Raw genomic sequence first — 18059 nt, forward strand, 5'->3', positions numbered from 1 at the left:
CACAGTCCTCACTCTGGCTGATATGCTGTCAAGAGGCTATGTTTGGAGTATCAAACACTCACTGCAGGCTTGAAAGGTCGCTGTCATTAACTGTAACTGAAAGTAGCTGTGGTCTGGTTGAGTTAATTTAATATACAAAGCATCTTAATGGGATTTCTAATAGGTTTTATGATGTGTAAGTATCACAATTCCCATAGAAACTGCTTAAATAACTTCTGTAAAACAATCCACCTCTCCACTCTGTCCATTTACACTAGGGCTGCAACTATTCCCCTTTCTATCATTGATTCATCTGCAAATTATTACCTCTATCAAGGGGGTTATGTTTTCGGTTTGGTTTGTTTGTCTGATTGGCAGAAGGATCACGGAAACAATACTGGCCTGATTTTCTTCAAACTAGCACGAGCTAATGGAGAATTCATTAAATTTTAGAGCAGGTATGAATCACAGAGTGAATACACAATTTATTGTTCACTTTCATTAACATTGCAATATAGGACATTTGGCCTTGGCAGAATACATGCCACACATCTTAAAATCCAGTAAATAGTAGAAAGATTCATTATCAACAAAACAGCTAATTGTAGAATGAAACATCACAATCTACATTCGGGGTACCTGTATGGGGTACGAGTATGGCTGTGGACACGTAATTTCTATGTGACATATTTCCAACTTTGGCTTAATTCTATATGCAATGTAAATGTCAAAAGGCTTTCTTCCCCTGTCCCTGGGAACGCTGACACATTAAACGCATTATAAGCAACAAACAAGCAGAACGAGCCTGTAAAACTCACAGTCGGTCGCCATTCCCACTGCAATGCACTTCTTGAAGCGACATTCCTGGCACTGGTTTCTGGTCACTTTGTCGATGACACATTTCCCCTCGTACTTACAAGCATAGGTTGGGTTGAGATTCTTCTGGATTGTCCGCCTGAAGAAACCCTAGAGAGGAGATGGGCACATGCTCAGAAATGCCGGTAACAAAGCCTCTGAATGAGCTGCAATGAATCAAGACTCGCTCGTTTTACCTTGCAACCTTCGCAGGTAATGCAACGATAGTGATAGCCTGTGGCTTTGTCCCCGCACACTACACATAGCTCATCCTTGTCTAGGTAACTTGGAATGTACCCTGGAGAGAAGAGCAAATGTTTAATATTAGATTTTATTGGTGGGGAAAAACAGATGACTGGATTTGTTGTCTGAACTATTTTTTCATGACCCCTGTGATTCATTCACTGCTGATTTTAGATGAGGTTGACCTAAAATTACCTGGTAAATTAGCTAACCTAAATTAAATAACCTTCATTACCTATGGAGGTTATTTTAATGATAATATCACATTTCTGATATTTTTGTAATTCTACAATTGATGTAAAATGTAAAAGTAAAACTGCAATCAAAGAGAAGGCTACGAAGTCATCTATAATGTGCATACAGTATATCTACTGCTCCTTTGTAACATCTTGGTGTGAACAGGTGTCCCTTTGAAAGTCAAATGGAGATTTAAAAGTAGGCTAATCAAATAATAGGCTGACACCTAATATTTGATTAGCAGTGACTTCAACAGATAGCACTGTTGCTTCCAGTTAACTGAAGACTTAACACCTGGCCCCATTTTGGGATTCGGCTTAACAAGTTCAGTGCTTTGACCTCTGGCAGACTCCAGGAACGGAGGTTGACGAACTGATTAATACCTTTTTGGGGTTTGTCAAGGAAGCAATGATTTATCTTGCATCAACCTTCTGTTGCCTCACCATCAATCAATAAGGAACCCCTGCCTGCCTCAGTCAAACACTGACCATCAGATGCACCAAGTCTTGCATGTCACCGCATGACGCCTTAAATCTTGGATTTACGCTTATCAGACTTAATTCGAAAATCCCAGACATCATTGATTCATTGATCATGAAGGACTCATCACTAATTACCAAAAAAAATAAAAAACAACAAAGATTAGGAAAATGGAACCTATTTATCACACACAATCCAAAGAGACAGCCACAAAACAACAGGATCTATTTCAAAAGTCAATTCAAAACCCGAAACTTGAACGTGGCCTTGCAGCAGTTCTGCCCGACCAAAAACACCCTTTAACCAGATGTAAACAACCATTCGGACGTCATACCTTTCTTATGTGCCCCCTGCATCCACTGCAGGTGTGAAAAGTCATGTTTGATGTCAGGGAAATATTCAGGCTGATGGTGGAAATGACTAAGAGGCATGTCCATGCTGCAAAACTCGCTCTTAAAAACAGGAGGGCCAGCAACGTACGAGCAGGAGTAGTGCTGGTTGGGTGGCCAAGTCTGCTCCATGCAGGGTGGATGGTGCAGCGGCTGGGGTTCACAGTGTCCATATCCAGGTCCCTCACCTGAGTACATGCAGTGTTCCCCACCACCCTGCATTGTGTAGCCTCCAACCCCAGCATGAGGCATCTCATACATGTCTGGTATGCAGTAGTTCATCATGGAGAGCCACAGCAGAGCACCATAAAAAAGTTCCACATAAAGTCTGAGAACTGTCCGTTCTCAAAAAAGAAAAGCAGGTTAAAAAAAAGAAATCAGGTAATAAAGAGCATCAAGCCGTACAAAAGTGACGATTAGAAGTTTCCTGGCCTGAAAAAACTTCACAGAGGTTGACCATTCGTAGACATACAAACCTTTTATCCACCAGATCCACAGACCACAGACTACACCTAGCATCTGCCCCACCCGCCACCACCCGGCCGAATTGGGATGCAGAGATTTATGACGACGTAGAGCTCTAATCTTACACTCCACAAATCCTCGATGTGCCACAGACAGTGGCGATGTCACAGATTAAGACCTTGCGTGTTGCACCTACAGTAAATACCATCTAATAACGTCCAGCGAGTTGAAAACAACTCTAAAGAAAGCGAAGAAACGTTCCGAGAAAACTTAACGCTTGAACTGCAAAAGTCTTTTGACGGAGGTTTTCTTATCGTGTTAGAATGAATAGTTCTCTTTACCCCGACAGCATTCCAAACTCTTTAACCTTTAACCTCTCTGTATTAACCCCCTTGCTTATCCTGTGTGTATTGTAAATAAAACAAGCTCACTGAGGTCAGTGTCATATAATTATTCCTGCCAACTATTTAGTGAATGTTGTGACACTAAGGAGATTTTAAAAGCGATTCAGTGTTTTCCACACCTAGGCCTGACTTTTCACCATGTATTTAACGTATTTATTTAGGAACGACTGTGCACTCAACAGAGCTTTAATGTGGGGATTACTGAGAATAAATAACACTCTTTAAAAGAACAAAAATCAAAATTAGAACTTCATTTAGAATACTGAGCCGATCAAGTCCACAGAATAAGATATATTTTCAATCAGCCGTCTTGTTTGGAAGATTCATATGACACACATATGCAACCTGTGTAAATTATCACATAATGCTATAATTAATTAAATTAAATTAAATTAAATTTTATTTCGACTTTAAAAATTAATAAGACAAAAAAAACAAAACAAAACAAAACGAAACAAAAAAACAAAACAAAACACCACTGACAATAAAAACCATGAAAAATGAAGGTTCTTAAAATATAATGGACTGTTTTCGTCTGTGTTTGTTTTCACATTCTCTCCAATTTATACTGAAATCTTACAAAATGAAACCATTTTCTTTAAAAATAATCCATCCACCGAGAAGAAAGAAGGGCTGTAATTTTCAGAATCAATATTGTTTCCCCACGATGTAAAACACGCGAGCGGCACACTGAGTGACACGTAGCATGATCTCTTTCAGATAAGACACCTATTATCCTCCACACTGGCTACACTCAGCTATATTGATTAAGCTTCCTGATCAATAAAGATGGGATAAGCCTTATGGCGAGGACGTGGAGTTGTTAGGATTCTTAATGCCTTCCTCAGTAACATAGCAATGTTTCTTCATTTTCTACATATTTAACCTCTTTACAGGACAACCTATTGTGGTGCTTTGCAATGCTTTTACTCAGGACTGATTGTAAAATAAACACCCATACAAACAGCCAGAAACCCTATAGAATCAAAGCAGGAGCAGAGTGTGAGGGCTTTGTTTTCCTATTGGCTATTATAAGTTCTGTAACTTAGAGGCAAATCCTAATTTTTATCACTGTAGAAACACACAGTATATTATACGAAGCCCTCTTAGATATGATTTAACACATTTATCTAACAGGCTACTGGTTCAAAGGTAATCCTTCGTAGCTACCTTTTAAATTATCAACCAAATAAAGTGGAGCGCTCAGTGTCTACATTTTTAAGATGCATTACAAAGAGAATAAGTCAAAGCAGAAAATAAATGCATTCAACAGGCTTTTACTTGTCAAAAGAATACAGCATTACCAAGAAATACATATAATCATATTAGGGACAATTAACAATTAAAGTCTGCTAATCCATTTTAGGTTCCAGCATTCTCATGAGCCCAGTTTGAGCCTTATTAAGCAGCCATGTGAATCTGAGCATGGCATAAATTAGTTCTCTGTATCCAGCAGCATGGAGAGAGCCCCAAACCGATTACAGAGGAACAAAAACTAAAACTGAATCTAAATCTGTTCATTTCCAGCAGAAGTCTCATGCCCTCCTGTCTGCTTATCAAGAGCTTTCAGGAACTCTGAATTAAATAAACAGATGAGTCCTAATGAAAATAAAAAAAGATCTTTTTTAAAATCAGTTAAGAATTTGTGGTCAAGTGTAGTTTATTGAAATAACCGCAGAGATCCATCGTAATTAGACTGTAAACTGCTTTCTGTTTGCTTCTGTCTTTTTCTGTAAAGCTTCTTTTCGAGACATAAACTTGATCACACAAATGCCTTTGAGCTTCTTAAGATGACCAAATACCAGAGCACAGAACATCTTGTCGGTTTACAGATCATCGAGGTGGGCCTCAAACACGTAGACATGTGGATGCGTGAACACATGGCGAAGTCTGAGTAAAGATGCGTGCAGTTTTGGCTTTAAAATCCCTGCTGCTTGTACTCATCTGAACTCTCCGAATCACATCCTGTCTGCACGCTTACCATCACATCTTTGCAAAAGACACGACCGATACTGTTAGTGTGCAGGATTATGAAGAAGGCCGAATTATCAGTGTTCATATGGATTTTTGACCACAAACACTGACAGATTTGAAATCCTTGATCAAATGCAAGCAGGTGACTCAATATGAATAAACATATGATTAAACCTTTTCACATGCTAAGTGTTTCCATGTGTAATTATTTCCCTGTACTTTGAATTTCCACACGATTATTATCCTCTACTTTGTCCCAATGGCAATACTGAAATAAATGAATAATCAACCATAACAGAATTTAAAATTCTGTTTACTCTTTAACTGCCTATTGAGTCCTTTTTGAACCGGGGCGAGGATAATCCTGTAATCCTACTGTGATTATGTGTCCAGATATTATTTAACACTTCAAGCGACTTAAACAAGTCATGTTGAAGTGACAGGTCTGACTGTGGAGCACTGCCTTTTTAATCCCATTAGCTGTGCACAAGTTGATCTGCATTGACAGCAAAGCATTTGTTCTGTGGAGCCATTTTGTCATGCTGAAATATGTGAGATGGACCTGACAGTTCTGTTGAAATGCAGGACTACAGGGTGTTCTGGTAGCTCACCCGACAGATTACATTACTGAGGCTGCGTCCTTATCGCAGCAGCTGGGGATCGATTTCAGCCGGGGCCCTTTTCTGCATGTCGTTCCCTCCCTCTCTGCACTGCCTTTCCTGTCTCTCTCTAGCTGTCACTACAAGAAATAATAAAGCACAAACGCTCAGAAAATAATCTTAAGAAAATAAAATGTTGTTAAAATGTTAAAAAAAACCCCCAAAAAATGCACCTTTTGAGGTGCTTTGATTTCAAACAACAATATATCTAAAACCTCAGGTTTCCAACTATTGCTCAGAGAAATCATTGTCCTCATGTCGTACGAAGCTTCCTCGTTCAGCTCATCCATTGGAAGACTTGGAGGATGAATAATATGCTGCTGATATAATTAGTAATAATTCAACTACCTGTAAGAAACATCAAATACAGTTTAATCTGTGGAGATATTTTGATATGTGGAATTACAATTGTCATTACAGCTCAGTTTTAGATGCTAAATGTTGCACTAAAAACAGGATGTTGAACAGGAATTTAAGGTTCCTCAACTATTGCAAACCAGGTTACATGGTTTGGTTTAAGCAATGTGCTCAACGACAGCACAGTGAAAACAGAATGTAGAAGGAAACAAGGAAACTTGCTGCGTACTTGCTGATTTTTTTCTTTTTTGTCAGTTTCTTTCTGTGATAATTCCTCGCAGTGTTAACAGTTTGTCAGTTTTGTCAGTGTTGAGCTGACATTTGCCCCTCTGTGATCGCAGAGTCTAACAATGTCCCACGAATGACCTATTGTCCGATATCGCTGTTTATGTGGACCTATTCTTTGGCAAGCTCTCAAGCTTGATTAGCGCTTCATCAAAGACAGGTGCAATGGAAAGGTCAGTCAGTTAAGCCTCTATATGTTAAACACAAGTGGAAAACAAAAACAGGTCCAGCTGTATGTGGCTCATTACTGTGATGAAGATCCAACATGAGAGGTTTTTATCTGTCACATGGCCGTAAAGTATGAGCAGTGGATCGCTGGGTGGCAACAAGATTAATATGCAATAATGATAATAATTAGAATGAGAATGAGACTTCTGCTGGAAATGAAGAGATTTAGATTCAGTTTTATTGAATAATAATTAGAATAAGAATAAAAATAAGAATTGGAAAAAGAAACCTAAAGGCTAAGAATGCTAAGATCAACATAAACATATTCAACAGTGTCCAAATGACTGTGTTGGATGCTTGTGTCTTGTGGACAAAAGCTGTGCAATTTCTCAGTATATGAAACTGTTAAGATTGAGCACAAACACAAAATTCACTCAATCCTGACTTTTTTTTTTCTATTTTCCTGGAGTTTGCTTAAGATTTGAAAATGCTAGAATATATAAAATGTTCAAAATAGATTTAATTGACAAACTGTATAAAGACCTGCACACTGGATTTCTTTCTACATGTTATTTATTGCCTCATCATTCTTTGTATATTATTTATTGGATATTTTTTGCACTACTTAACTTATTGCTCAGTCTTTTTTTTTTTTTTGTCCTCATTAAGCTGTATGTATTTTTTCCAGGCAGGAGCCCTGAGTGCAGTGTTTAAACTGGAGTCACGTTCCTTGAATGTGAACACAAACTTGGCCAATAAAGCTGATTCTGGTTCCATATCTAGAATTAACGTTTATTCAAGCGACACACTCCGTTCTTTCCACTGTTAAAATGTGTTCTTCTAAACTTGATACAGTATACAACAGTAGACAAACTGTATACAGACATTGCCACAGAACATTTTGTCTCCGTGTGCAGATCTGGAATCAGTGTTTCCAACAGCAGTCACTGAACTTTAAACATCTCAAATGAACAGTCAACATTTATCGCATCTTTCAACTTATTTACACAAACTGCAGAATGAAAAGCAGGCCAAAATGACTGATCAGTGTTTAACTGATACAGTGTGGCTGAATAAACAGGCTTAGCACAGGATTACTGACTCCATTCATGTAATAAGCGTGTGACAATGTAACATGCAACAGTTGGTAAGAGGCAGGCCCTATCAGGCAAATCTGCTTGCAAAGAGGGCTTGATACCAGTTTAACTTTTTGATGAGGTGATGTCCTCGCCTTGGACTAATCTTGTTTGGAGTTTCTTGAAAGACGAACTGTTAAGCGTTCATCAGACAGAGTTTAACGCCTGTCAATACCAAAACAATCTGTTGTCTGAGCACACAGCATTAACGCCGCTGGTTTTATGTTTTTAACGATCTCTCTGTAAGCTTCTAACGCCTTTTTCTAACAGGTTTTTCTTTTGTGGTTTTGTACTTTTATTAGGCACTGATTAAAATAAATGAAGATTTTTTTTTCAGTCAGCTAAAAATCTACATACAGGAAAAAAACATTTATTATTACTATAAATATATATATAATAAATATAGAAATATAAAATATTTAACAGATGCAAAGGCTACAGCAAAGAAATAATAATAATAATAAAACTACATTTACACATATATACGTATAACAAAATAAATAATTATTGTGTTATCTGATATATTACACTTTAACATTTCCCTTTGACATAATCCAAATTAAAGCTAACATTAAATAAATCTGCATATTAAAATAGTAAGTGAAGCTTAATTTAAGATTACTTTGCATGTCTTTTCATATGATGGTGTAGACAGATTAATACGACTGTAACATTCAATATATTCAGAAGCACCTTGAAACCACGATCAGCACCACCACAACAAAAACAATGACCTTTAGTCCATAAAAACAACAATAATAAATCCACAGCACACACACACACACACAGAAACATTTCTCTACTTACCGCAGTTGTCTCTTTTTTCTCTTTAACCCTGCTCTGATGAAAATGTGCTGAATGTCCAGGGGAATATTTTACACTTCCTATGTGAAGTTATGCTGAGTAAGTAAAAATACTGCATGTGATACTCGCATCTGGTCTGCAGTCAAAAGGCTCAGGTAAACAACAAGGCCTTTCTGTTTTAGATAACAATGAACGTCTTCCCTCGTGGCGTTCTTGACAATAATCTGTCCTTCTTGCAAACGGGATCCCAGTTCCTCTGTCGATGGCGCCACACCACAGTGGCCCAGCAGCGGGCTTTTGCTCAGATATGTTCCCTCCCTGATTGATTACTTTAGGTCTTGAGGGTTCAAAGCCGGTCATGAACAATTTTTGGATGAGAGGAATCTCTTTCACCCCGGGCCCTCAATTGACATGATGCCTTGAGCCAGATGTCCCCGGCTACTCTGTGTTACCTGAGGAGGACATATTAGTTGGTGAGCCTTTCCCCTTAAAGTTCAGGGTAAGCTCAGGGGAACAACAGGAGGCTCCCAACCGTGAGGTTAAAGTTTGAGAGGATTATGCTGCACTATTTGCTACAATCTATTTTAGTGCTCTTTTTTTTTTTTTTAACTTCATTCATTTTAAATGTATCCACTGCTTCTCCTACAAAACTCCACTTCCAAAAGAATCCAGTCTGACTGAATCACTGTGTTCAGGGTGCACTTGCAGTGGGCATTATGGCTGAATACTGGTCATGTCTTGACCATACAGTAAATGCAATGTACAGATATTGTACAGCGTGAGACTTGAGTATACAGAGGGTTCCACTTTATGTGACGGTAGAAACTGTGGTCAAACACGAGGAAAGATTGATATCTGATATCTGTAACCTTGTATCTCATATGTCTTTTAGGTGTCCACTGGGTCATGTGCATTATCGCTTTGTCCTGCTCTGTAATTTGTCCCACAGTGGCTCCAAACTTACAGTATGAATGTAGTTTTTAATGAAGATAGCCTCCTTATTTAATCAATTTTACAGTTTCTCTTTTACAGTATTTTTTCACTTAAATCTTTGCATTTTAGTACTACTTGCATTGTTCTTTTCACAATAATGTCCTTGCTTTTGCTCTTTTGAGGTGTGTCACAGATGACACAGTTTGTATTTACTTGGTTGTATCTCGAATGTTTTTGTTATTTTTAATACTGTAATCACATAATTTCATTTTCTTTGAAGTTTTGAATATTTTGTTGGACTTTTTTGTTGCTAATTTTCTACCCCGTGTTATATTTTGGAGATGAAATTGTCATTCAAGTGTGTGCTTTTTAAATTTTTTCTGTTGTATACTTATGTATATTTATCATACATTTTAAGCTCTAAAATAATGTGTGAGATGTGATTGGAATAATATTCACTTCACAATAAATAGATACAAAATATAAATAAAAATCTGAGTCTGACATTATTTAAGTCCCTGCATGTAGTCTGTTCTCCTAACAAACGATCAAAATGAAGCTCATGACTTGAAACATGCTTCTCGCTCTTTAACTTGCAGAAAATGTTCATCAGTGAGTCCAGAGCTGATTTCTGGTGAGCAGAACTATATCTTCTTTATATTTTTGTGATGTTTTATCACTCATGGATAACTTGAAATATTCGGTTCACAGTAAAAAAGACCCATCAAGAGAATACTTCCTGTAATTTTCATTGTGTCAAATGTTTGCAGTTTTGGAATAAAAACTGTACACTCGTTTTTCTGCAAGTAACTGTGGCTGTCAAAAACACTTCATCAGAGCTGCTGTTGTTCCCCTCCCTGACCTCATTAAGGCGTCTGCAGACAAGCCACTGCTGAGATAGAGATGTAATGAGTGAATAATCATGGCAGAGGTTTCTAAAGGCAAACATTATTGCATGAGATTTCTCCCGAGACGCACACAATTCAATTCCAGCCAAAACAAAGCTGCCAAAATCCCTCTATTTCTGTCCGAACGCAGCGATGACACGAAAGCGTATGCAACCCGAAATCAGATCGCGGTGCAAAGAAGGACAACACAAAATGCTGGAGAGAAAAGCAGCCCCCACAGTCTGACATTACACAGCTCAATCTGAACGTGTGAATCTGAACAAGTGTGGTGTTTAGCTGAGCAGCTGAGAGACAGACTGTGGAGATGATGTCATCTAGAGACAGAAAACGCCAGCTGCTCCACGCTCAACAGCAAGACAACGAGCACCAAAACGGCAGTTACACACTGCACTCCACACCCATTAGGATGCAGTGTCCTTCACGCTAACACATCAAGGCCGCTAATTCACTGCAAGTCCGGAGAGATTCACCTGATGATGTCATCAGTCAGGACGCACATGTATTTAAAAGCTGCAATGCTCACAAAGAACACAACGCAACATGTAAAAACACATTAAAAAACAATGCTGTGTGTCTCATGGGGTGTGCTGATTTCCAGAACCACACACACACACGCACACACACATCTGAAGCGTTTGTCCAGACCTGCAGGGTGGAACCTTCCCTGCGTTAAAACAGCCTGAGTTTGCAAAGATATGTCTTTGTGTGAAACAGCAGTAAGAACTGAAGTCTCTCTGTTCTGTTGGACTCGTTTCACTTCAGCACTGCATGAAAGGTGACTTTTGTGAGCGCGCAGCTTTCCTCTTTAAAGCACCTTAGCAGTGATGAGGCATTATGAGTCAGCCACAGTTCTCACTGATTATCACTGTAAGCTCACGAAGACATCTGTGACACAAGACTTCTTCAAACTATTAAACATTCCCACGTGAATTCATTTCACTTTTGCAATCCTGCATTACCACTTTACAGTGATTCAAACAAAGCAATTTACTATCATCCTTTGCTGTGCTAAACACTCATTTACCAAAGCTTTTGCTCTTGTTTCTCAGGTGCAGATGTGTCACATTCTGATGCAGACACATCTGGTGTATCTACCAAAGACAGGACAAAGGTTTGTGTGAGTGTTTGCAGGGTGCATCTCTCCTCCATCTGCGTATGCATTTAGGTGAGGAGGAGACAAACAATCGGCAGACACACGTCAACAAAAACTGATTATGCACTTTGCTGAATTTACTGAGGTCACACAGTTTGCAAAGAAAATGCTCCACTGTTGAAAAGCTGATGGAATGGCACAGATGGGATTTACTGATCCAATACTGAGATCAGATACCAGTCTGACAGTGATCCAAACATCTGGATCAAGTATCTGTGACACTGGGGCTGAAAGATGGACCGAGCTATTCAATTCTATGTCTCTTTGTCTACATGCGCATACTACATCATGCATTGCAGCACGTTTGTAGAAGTTTGCTATTACAGAGCTGGAGTGAAGAGATGCAACAGCCAAGTCACTGATGGTTAAAACTAGAAACCAGCACCAAAATGACAATGAACACACACATTACAAACACTCACAAAAAGCAGCATTTGTATTTTGGAACATAAAACAGCAAACTTAACAAACTACTCAGTCCAGCATGGCATGATGGGAAATGTGGGCCGTCATTAACAGTGCAACACAAGGTGTGCACGCCTGTCCTGGACATGCTGACGCTGACTCTACGTCCTGGTAGCAGAGGATGACACAGGCTAACGCTGTGTTAGCTAAGTATTCTGGAGCTCTGGTGTTTATTTTGGGGGATTATGACAGTTAGAGACTGGACAACTTAAATGACATAAGCCACAGGATGCCAAGTTAAGAAGCTGCTGGCGTGTGATTATTCATTATTTTTATGATAAATAACAATTCAGTAAAGTTATGATGTATATGTTGATGGAAATGCTCCATTTTGTTTTACAAAGGCAGCACAGCAATGTTTAAGTCAATCCTTATGTTGTCGTAACAGTATTGGCAGATATCCAATCTCAGGTATCGGAATCAGATCAGAGGTGGGACTAGATGCAAATACAGCCTGTATACAAGTACAAAGCAAAAGAGCAGAAAATCGAGCAATAATTATCAGTGATCACAACATTCAATTGTTTGGTAGCAGTAAACGAGCAGAGGGCAGGGAGCTGTGAAGTGTGAAACCACTGCAGGCTTCAAGTGCAATCTCCTTGTTTTGGTTGTGCATCTGCAGTGAAAGTCCGGCTGCATTAACCTCAGTGTGAGCGCGATGTCAGCCATACTGACATCATCTCCAGCTCCACTGCTGCACACTGAGCAGAGCTGAGATGTGAATAATGCTCGCTGTGCTGCCGAGTGCTAAGATAAAGAAAAGAACGTAATGAAAAGGAAAAGCAATGAGCAATTTTTGCTGAACAGAGCAGAAGATGAACAACACCTCCAGAAACGTAATTAACAGGTAAAAGACACTGATACAGCCTGCTCTGTTCGACTCACTGTAGTTATGTAGAAGACGCCGACTGACATTAACGATGATTAATGATGCTGTTCCCTCTGGAGAACAGTGCAACGTCATTCAAAGCCACACTGAAGTTAGTATGTTTGGCTTACTAACCTACTGCAGGGCCCTAGAGGAGAAGATATGATGGAAACAGTGTGGACAGACGTGGAATATACTACGAAGAAAATGTCATTCATACCATTTTCTCTGAATGTGCACCAGACATGTCTTTATATAAATAAAACTGTCTCCTTACTCTCTACACTCAACAAATGTGAGCCGTAAAACAGGAATGCAGGCAATTTAAACAGTATTGAGACAACTTTAAAAGTCATCCTTTCATGCCAGTGGGCATCACAGAGGACCAGATATGAGTCTGGTCTATCACAGCAGCCCTGGCCTCTATGAGGTCATATGAGGCTGTTACAACACTGACTGTGGTGTCCTTGGATGCACCAGCGACCAGTGCAGAGAATAAAACAGCTGCCAGGCACGATGGAGACTTTGTCTGAGAGACTGTGAGTGTGCTGCATTCACTTAAAATGTCTCTTTTAGGAACAGAGCTTGACATTGGCTTTACTGTCTGGCAGTCATATGAAGAGCTCTGTGGGGAGCTTTAGTGGTTGGGGGAGTGGAGAGTCTCCACTGCATGCTCACAGGCCCATTAGTGATTAGTTAGATGATAAACTGAGTCAAACATGAAAGTGACATCAGACCGTGGTTTTGCAGCAGTTTTTGCTTCAGTCCTTTAGCTCATCTATCATCTTATAACTTGATAATGTCCAGTTTATGCATACAGCATGTTACAGACAGACCGGCACAGGATACAGTCATTTAAACCCTGCACTCATTTCTGCATACTTGTCATTAGAAGTTCAACTTTTGCACACCTGTAGATGCACAAGTGCGTAAGAGAAGACGATCGGTTGACACAACAAAACAAAGGACTCTCACACACCATCTTCTACAACTGCAATCAGAAAAATGTATCAATAACAACGTTTTGCTCAAGTTTAAGCAACATATAAGTGAACATAAAAGTGCTGTATGAGGGGATGACGGAGGTTATCTTGTAGCTGTACATCTTAATGATGAAAAACATGACATTTCTACTCTTCTTCTGTGGTATAGATAAGGTCAGTCTGCTGTCTACAGCTGCTGATCTTGACACTTTACAGACCTCCTAATGTTTAAATGACGAGCTAATTCTTCTTTCAGACATACTATCTATCTGTTCCTAAATGGTCCTTTCATGCCGTATTTTGTCTTTATCAGCTTGTACCACCACGTCTTTATTAATACATTCTTCTGATTGCAAGTGTGAGGATACACGCTTGTCATTTAAATGAAACATTTTAGAATCTGGTTGTCAGTGATGTCGTCATATTACTCAGTAAATGAAAGAGATCATTTGTCCTTGCTTATTCGTGTATTATTGCACTTATTGTTCTTCACATAAGTCAAATGATTTTCTTGCCTGTAGGCAAGTTTGCCATTTTTGCATGTTGAGCTGACTCTTGCACTGACTACAATCCTCTTACTGTAACTTGGTATTTAATAGAAATGAATTCATTCAAAGTGAACAGATCTCTGTCCCTATTTTACATGGAATTAGTGCCAACTTCTTACAAATGCATTGGAAATGTACAGACCCATAAAATACACTATTTTTTATTGCTTAACTAATTGTGATGTTGCTGCATATTTTTTTTTTATTGCAAATAATACTATTTCTATATAACTTAGCCTAATAACAACTAAATAAGTAGAAATCTATTTTGGTCACTAATGACATCAAATAGAGTTAATTCAATATTTTGCATTTATTTATAGGCTTTTATTTAATAATACCAACCTAGACAACCAATTCTCAGCTTCACATTAGTTCTAGCCGAGGTAAAATGAATACAATGAAAATAAAAGACACGACTCGCCTCTGTCTCTGTCTGTAATTGAATCAGATTTCAGAATGAATCCCTGAGGAACCTGGTTAATGTTTTGGGCTATGTGTCATGATTTTTGTTGGAAAGAGAAAGCCTGAAAATGAAGAGAATATATTTTTTCCTAAATTTTCTCCAAATCACCATTTACCTGAGTTGTCAGATCTGAGCCCAATCAGTCATGTCATTCCAGGCATTTCACAGCATTTAGAGCAAGAGAAAGAGGTTAAAACCTGCAGCAGCTCCGCTGTTTTTAGTCAAAAGCTTTACATTTCTCATGAGTGCTCCAAAGCTCACCCAGACTGACAGAGAGGAGGAAAAGCAGTGCGGAGAGGGAGGATAAATATTACCATTTTGCATGGCCTCATCTTTCCAGCGGGGGGAGCATTTTTCTGCTGGCTCTAAAATAGATGGGAGAGGCACTTTAAAAAAAAGCTACTCGCTGAGTGAAACAGGTTAGAGAGGCAGACTGACGCTGCTCTGCTTTTCACATCACATCAAAGGAATCAACAGTCAGATGCGAATAAAACAGCAGGTTAATGTGAATCCTACACATCAGCATCACAAACATCACTTTGTCACACAATGTTGTTGTTGGTCTGGAGTTACAGTCGGTGAGGGGATCAGGCTCTTTTCCGCCTGTGATACATGTAAGCTTGTGTCTGTTCATTGTGTTGAGATCAATAACATATGCGCCAGGTCAGCCAGGTCAACGTGACCAGCCAAATCCACACGTGACAGCTCATTCGCCCTGTACGCTTCAGAATCTATGCTGAGTAAACATGCACAGAGGGGCACAGACTGTCCTACAACGTATGGCACAGGCTGTCTGTAGACAGCAAAAGTACATCTTGTATAGGAGCCGGGAGATTTAACATGTCCTTAAACAGCTTTGTAGGTGTGTAACTGAAGTCTACTAGTGTACATTGAATGAATGGTAAGAAATGGTTAAAAGTGTAGGAAAGGAGGTCAGTTGGAGGCTTTTTCCAAGTTGAAAGTGAGAAATTTTAACTTTAAATTTATTAGGCATTAAAGAATAAAGCATTTTATTTCTCATCACAACTCTGAGACAAGACTTGTGGATTTTAGGGTTTGATTTTTACCAATTTTGACTAAGAACTACAGTCTTTTTAAAAAGGACAAGATTTATTTAAAGGGACTTTTTGTTCCTTGCTGTTAGAGGACCCTGTTTACCGCGTTGCTCAGTAAACAGGGTCCCCTAAACACTCAAATTAGACTGATAATATTTTTTTCTAATGCCTAGTCCACATGCACTGCACATGGGTATTTTTGAAAACAGTGTTTTCCTTCCTTCATTCACAAAAAAAGCACTACACAAGCACTTTTAAACACATCTCTGTCCATATGAAAACATGACGCACAATTAAAGGGACTGTCAAGAGAATGGCAAACCAAAAGGCATTAGTATAATCCTAACTGGATGGCTGTTGGCCAATCAGAAGCCTGAATAAAATTTATTTCCAATAGGCTACCTGTAACTAAAGGCATGATCCACCTTTGTCATTAGCAACTAAAGGAGTTAACGGCCCATGCTCTGTTTCCTCTGTCTGCACATCCACACTGCAAACAGACTTTCTGAATATCTTCACCCTGGAAGGAGTTTTCCAAAAGCTCAGTTTTCAGTGACCTAAAACTGCGTTTGTGTGTGGACGAAGGAAGAAAGCCACGTTTTGAAAAATACCCATGTGGACTAGACATATGGCCCTCTACACATGCTCAGTGGTACGTGCTCTGCGCCATGTACAGCACAAGTTATATTCTGTGAACAACAGAGCGAAGGCTGCAGGTAGGAGAGGCTCATATACAGGTGCTGGTCATAAAATTAGAATATGATGGAAAAGTTGATTTATTTCAGTAATTCCATTCAAAAAGTGAAACTTGTATATTATATTCATTCATTACTCACAGACTGATATATTTCAAATGTTTAGTTCTTTAATTTTGATGATTTTAAACGAACAACTAATGAAAATCCAAATTTCAGTATCTCAGAAAACTGATACAAAAAAAGGATTTCTAAAAATGTTGTCCAACTGAAAAGTATAAACATGAAAAGTATGAGCATGTACAGCACTCAATACTTAGTTGGGGCTCCTTTTGCCTGAATTACTGCAGCAATGCGGCGTGGCATGGAGTCGATCAGGCTGTGGCACTGCTCAGGTGTTATGAGAGCCCAGGTTGCTTTGATGGTGGTTGTTGAGTCTGGCATCTCGCATCTTCCTCTTCACAATACCCCATAGATTTTCTATGGGGTTAAGGTCAGGGGAGTTTGCTGGCCAATCAAGAACAGGGATACCATGGTCCTTAAACCAGGTACTGGTAGCTTTGGCACTGTGAGCAGGTGCCAAGTCCTGTTGAAAAATGAAATCTGCATCTCCATAAAGTTGGTCAGCAGCAGGAAGCATGAAGTGCTCCAAAACTTCCTGATAGACAGCTGCATTGACCTTGGACCTAAGGAAACACAGTGGACCAACACCAGCAGATGACATGGCACCCCAAACCATCACTGACTGTGGAAACTTGACACTCGACCTCAGGCAACGTGGATTCTGTGCCTCTCCGCTCTTCCTCCAGACTCTGGGACCTTGATTACCAAAGGACATGCAAAATTTACTTTCATCCGAGAACATGACTTTGGACCACTCAGCAGCAGTCCAGTCCTTTTTGTCTTTAGCCCAGGTGAGACGCTTCTGATGCTGTCTCTTGTTCAAGAGTGGCTTGACACAAGGAATGCGACAGCTGAAAGCCATGTCTTGCATACGTCTGTGAGTGGTGGTTCTTGAAGCACTGACTCCAGCTGCAGTCCACTCTTTGTGAATCTCCCCTGCAGTTTTGAATGGGTTTTGTCTCACTATCCTCTCCAGGGTGCGGTTATCCCTATTGCTTGTACACTTTTTTCTACCACATCTTTTCCTTCCCTTTGCCTTTCTACTAATGTGCTTGGACACAGAGCTCTGTGAACATCCAGCCTCTTTAGCAATGACCTTTTGGAGCTTGCTCTCCTTGTGCAAGGTGTCAATGATCGTCTTTTGGACAACTGTCAGGTCAGCAGTCTTCCCCATGATTGTGTAGCTTACAGAACTAGACTGAGAGACCATTTAAAGGCCTTTGCAGGTGTTTGGAGTTAATTAGCTGATTAGAGTGAGGCACCAGATATCTTCAATATTGACCTTTTCCACAATATTCAAATTTTCTGAGATACTCAATTGGGGGTTTTCATTAGTTGTCAGGTATAATCATCAATATTAAAAGAAGTAAATACTTGAAATATGTCGGTCTGTGTGAAATGAATATATACATTATACAAGTTTCACT

At 39.4% G+C, this 18059-nt stretch overlaps 1 protein-coding gene across 7 annotated transcripts in view; it reads right to left on the minus strand.

The window, feature by feature from the left end:
• The window catches only part of thrb (thyroid hormone receptor beta), a 114482-nt gene that overhangs the window by 12509 nt on the left and 83914 nt on the right, over nucleotides 1–18059 (minus strand). For 4 of the 7 annotated variants that reach the window (XM_070985325.1, XM_070985326.1, XM_070985323.1 and 1 more), the window contains exons 4-6: nucleotides 15074–15124; nucleotides 1032–1132; nucleotides 798–945 (exon numbers count right to left, since the gene is read on the minus strand). In XM_070985325.1, coding sequence (XP_070841426.1) covers nucleotides 798–945; nucleotides 1032–1132; nucleotides 15074–15124 — 300 coding nt within the window. Of the gene's footprint in view, nucleotides 1–797; nucleotides 946–1031; nucleotides 1133–2128; nucleotides 2641–15073; nucleotides 15125–18059 lie in introns of those variants that run through there. The other 3 variants (XM_070985320.1, XM_070985319.1, XM_070985324.1) reach the window with 2 other exon arrangements.

This window comes from Chaetodon trifascialis, chromosome 17 (genome assembly GCF_039877785.1).
Source record: "Chaetodon trifascialis isolate fChaTrf1 chromosome 17, fChaTrf1.hap1, whole genome shotgun sequence".
Classification (NCBI taxonomy): Eukaryota; Metazoa; Chordata; class Actinopteri; order Chaetodontiformes; family Chaetodontidae; genus Chaetodon; species Chaetodon trifascialis.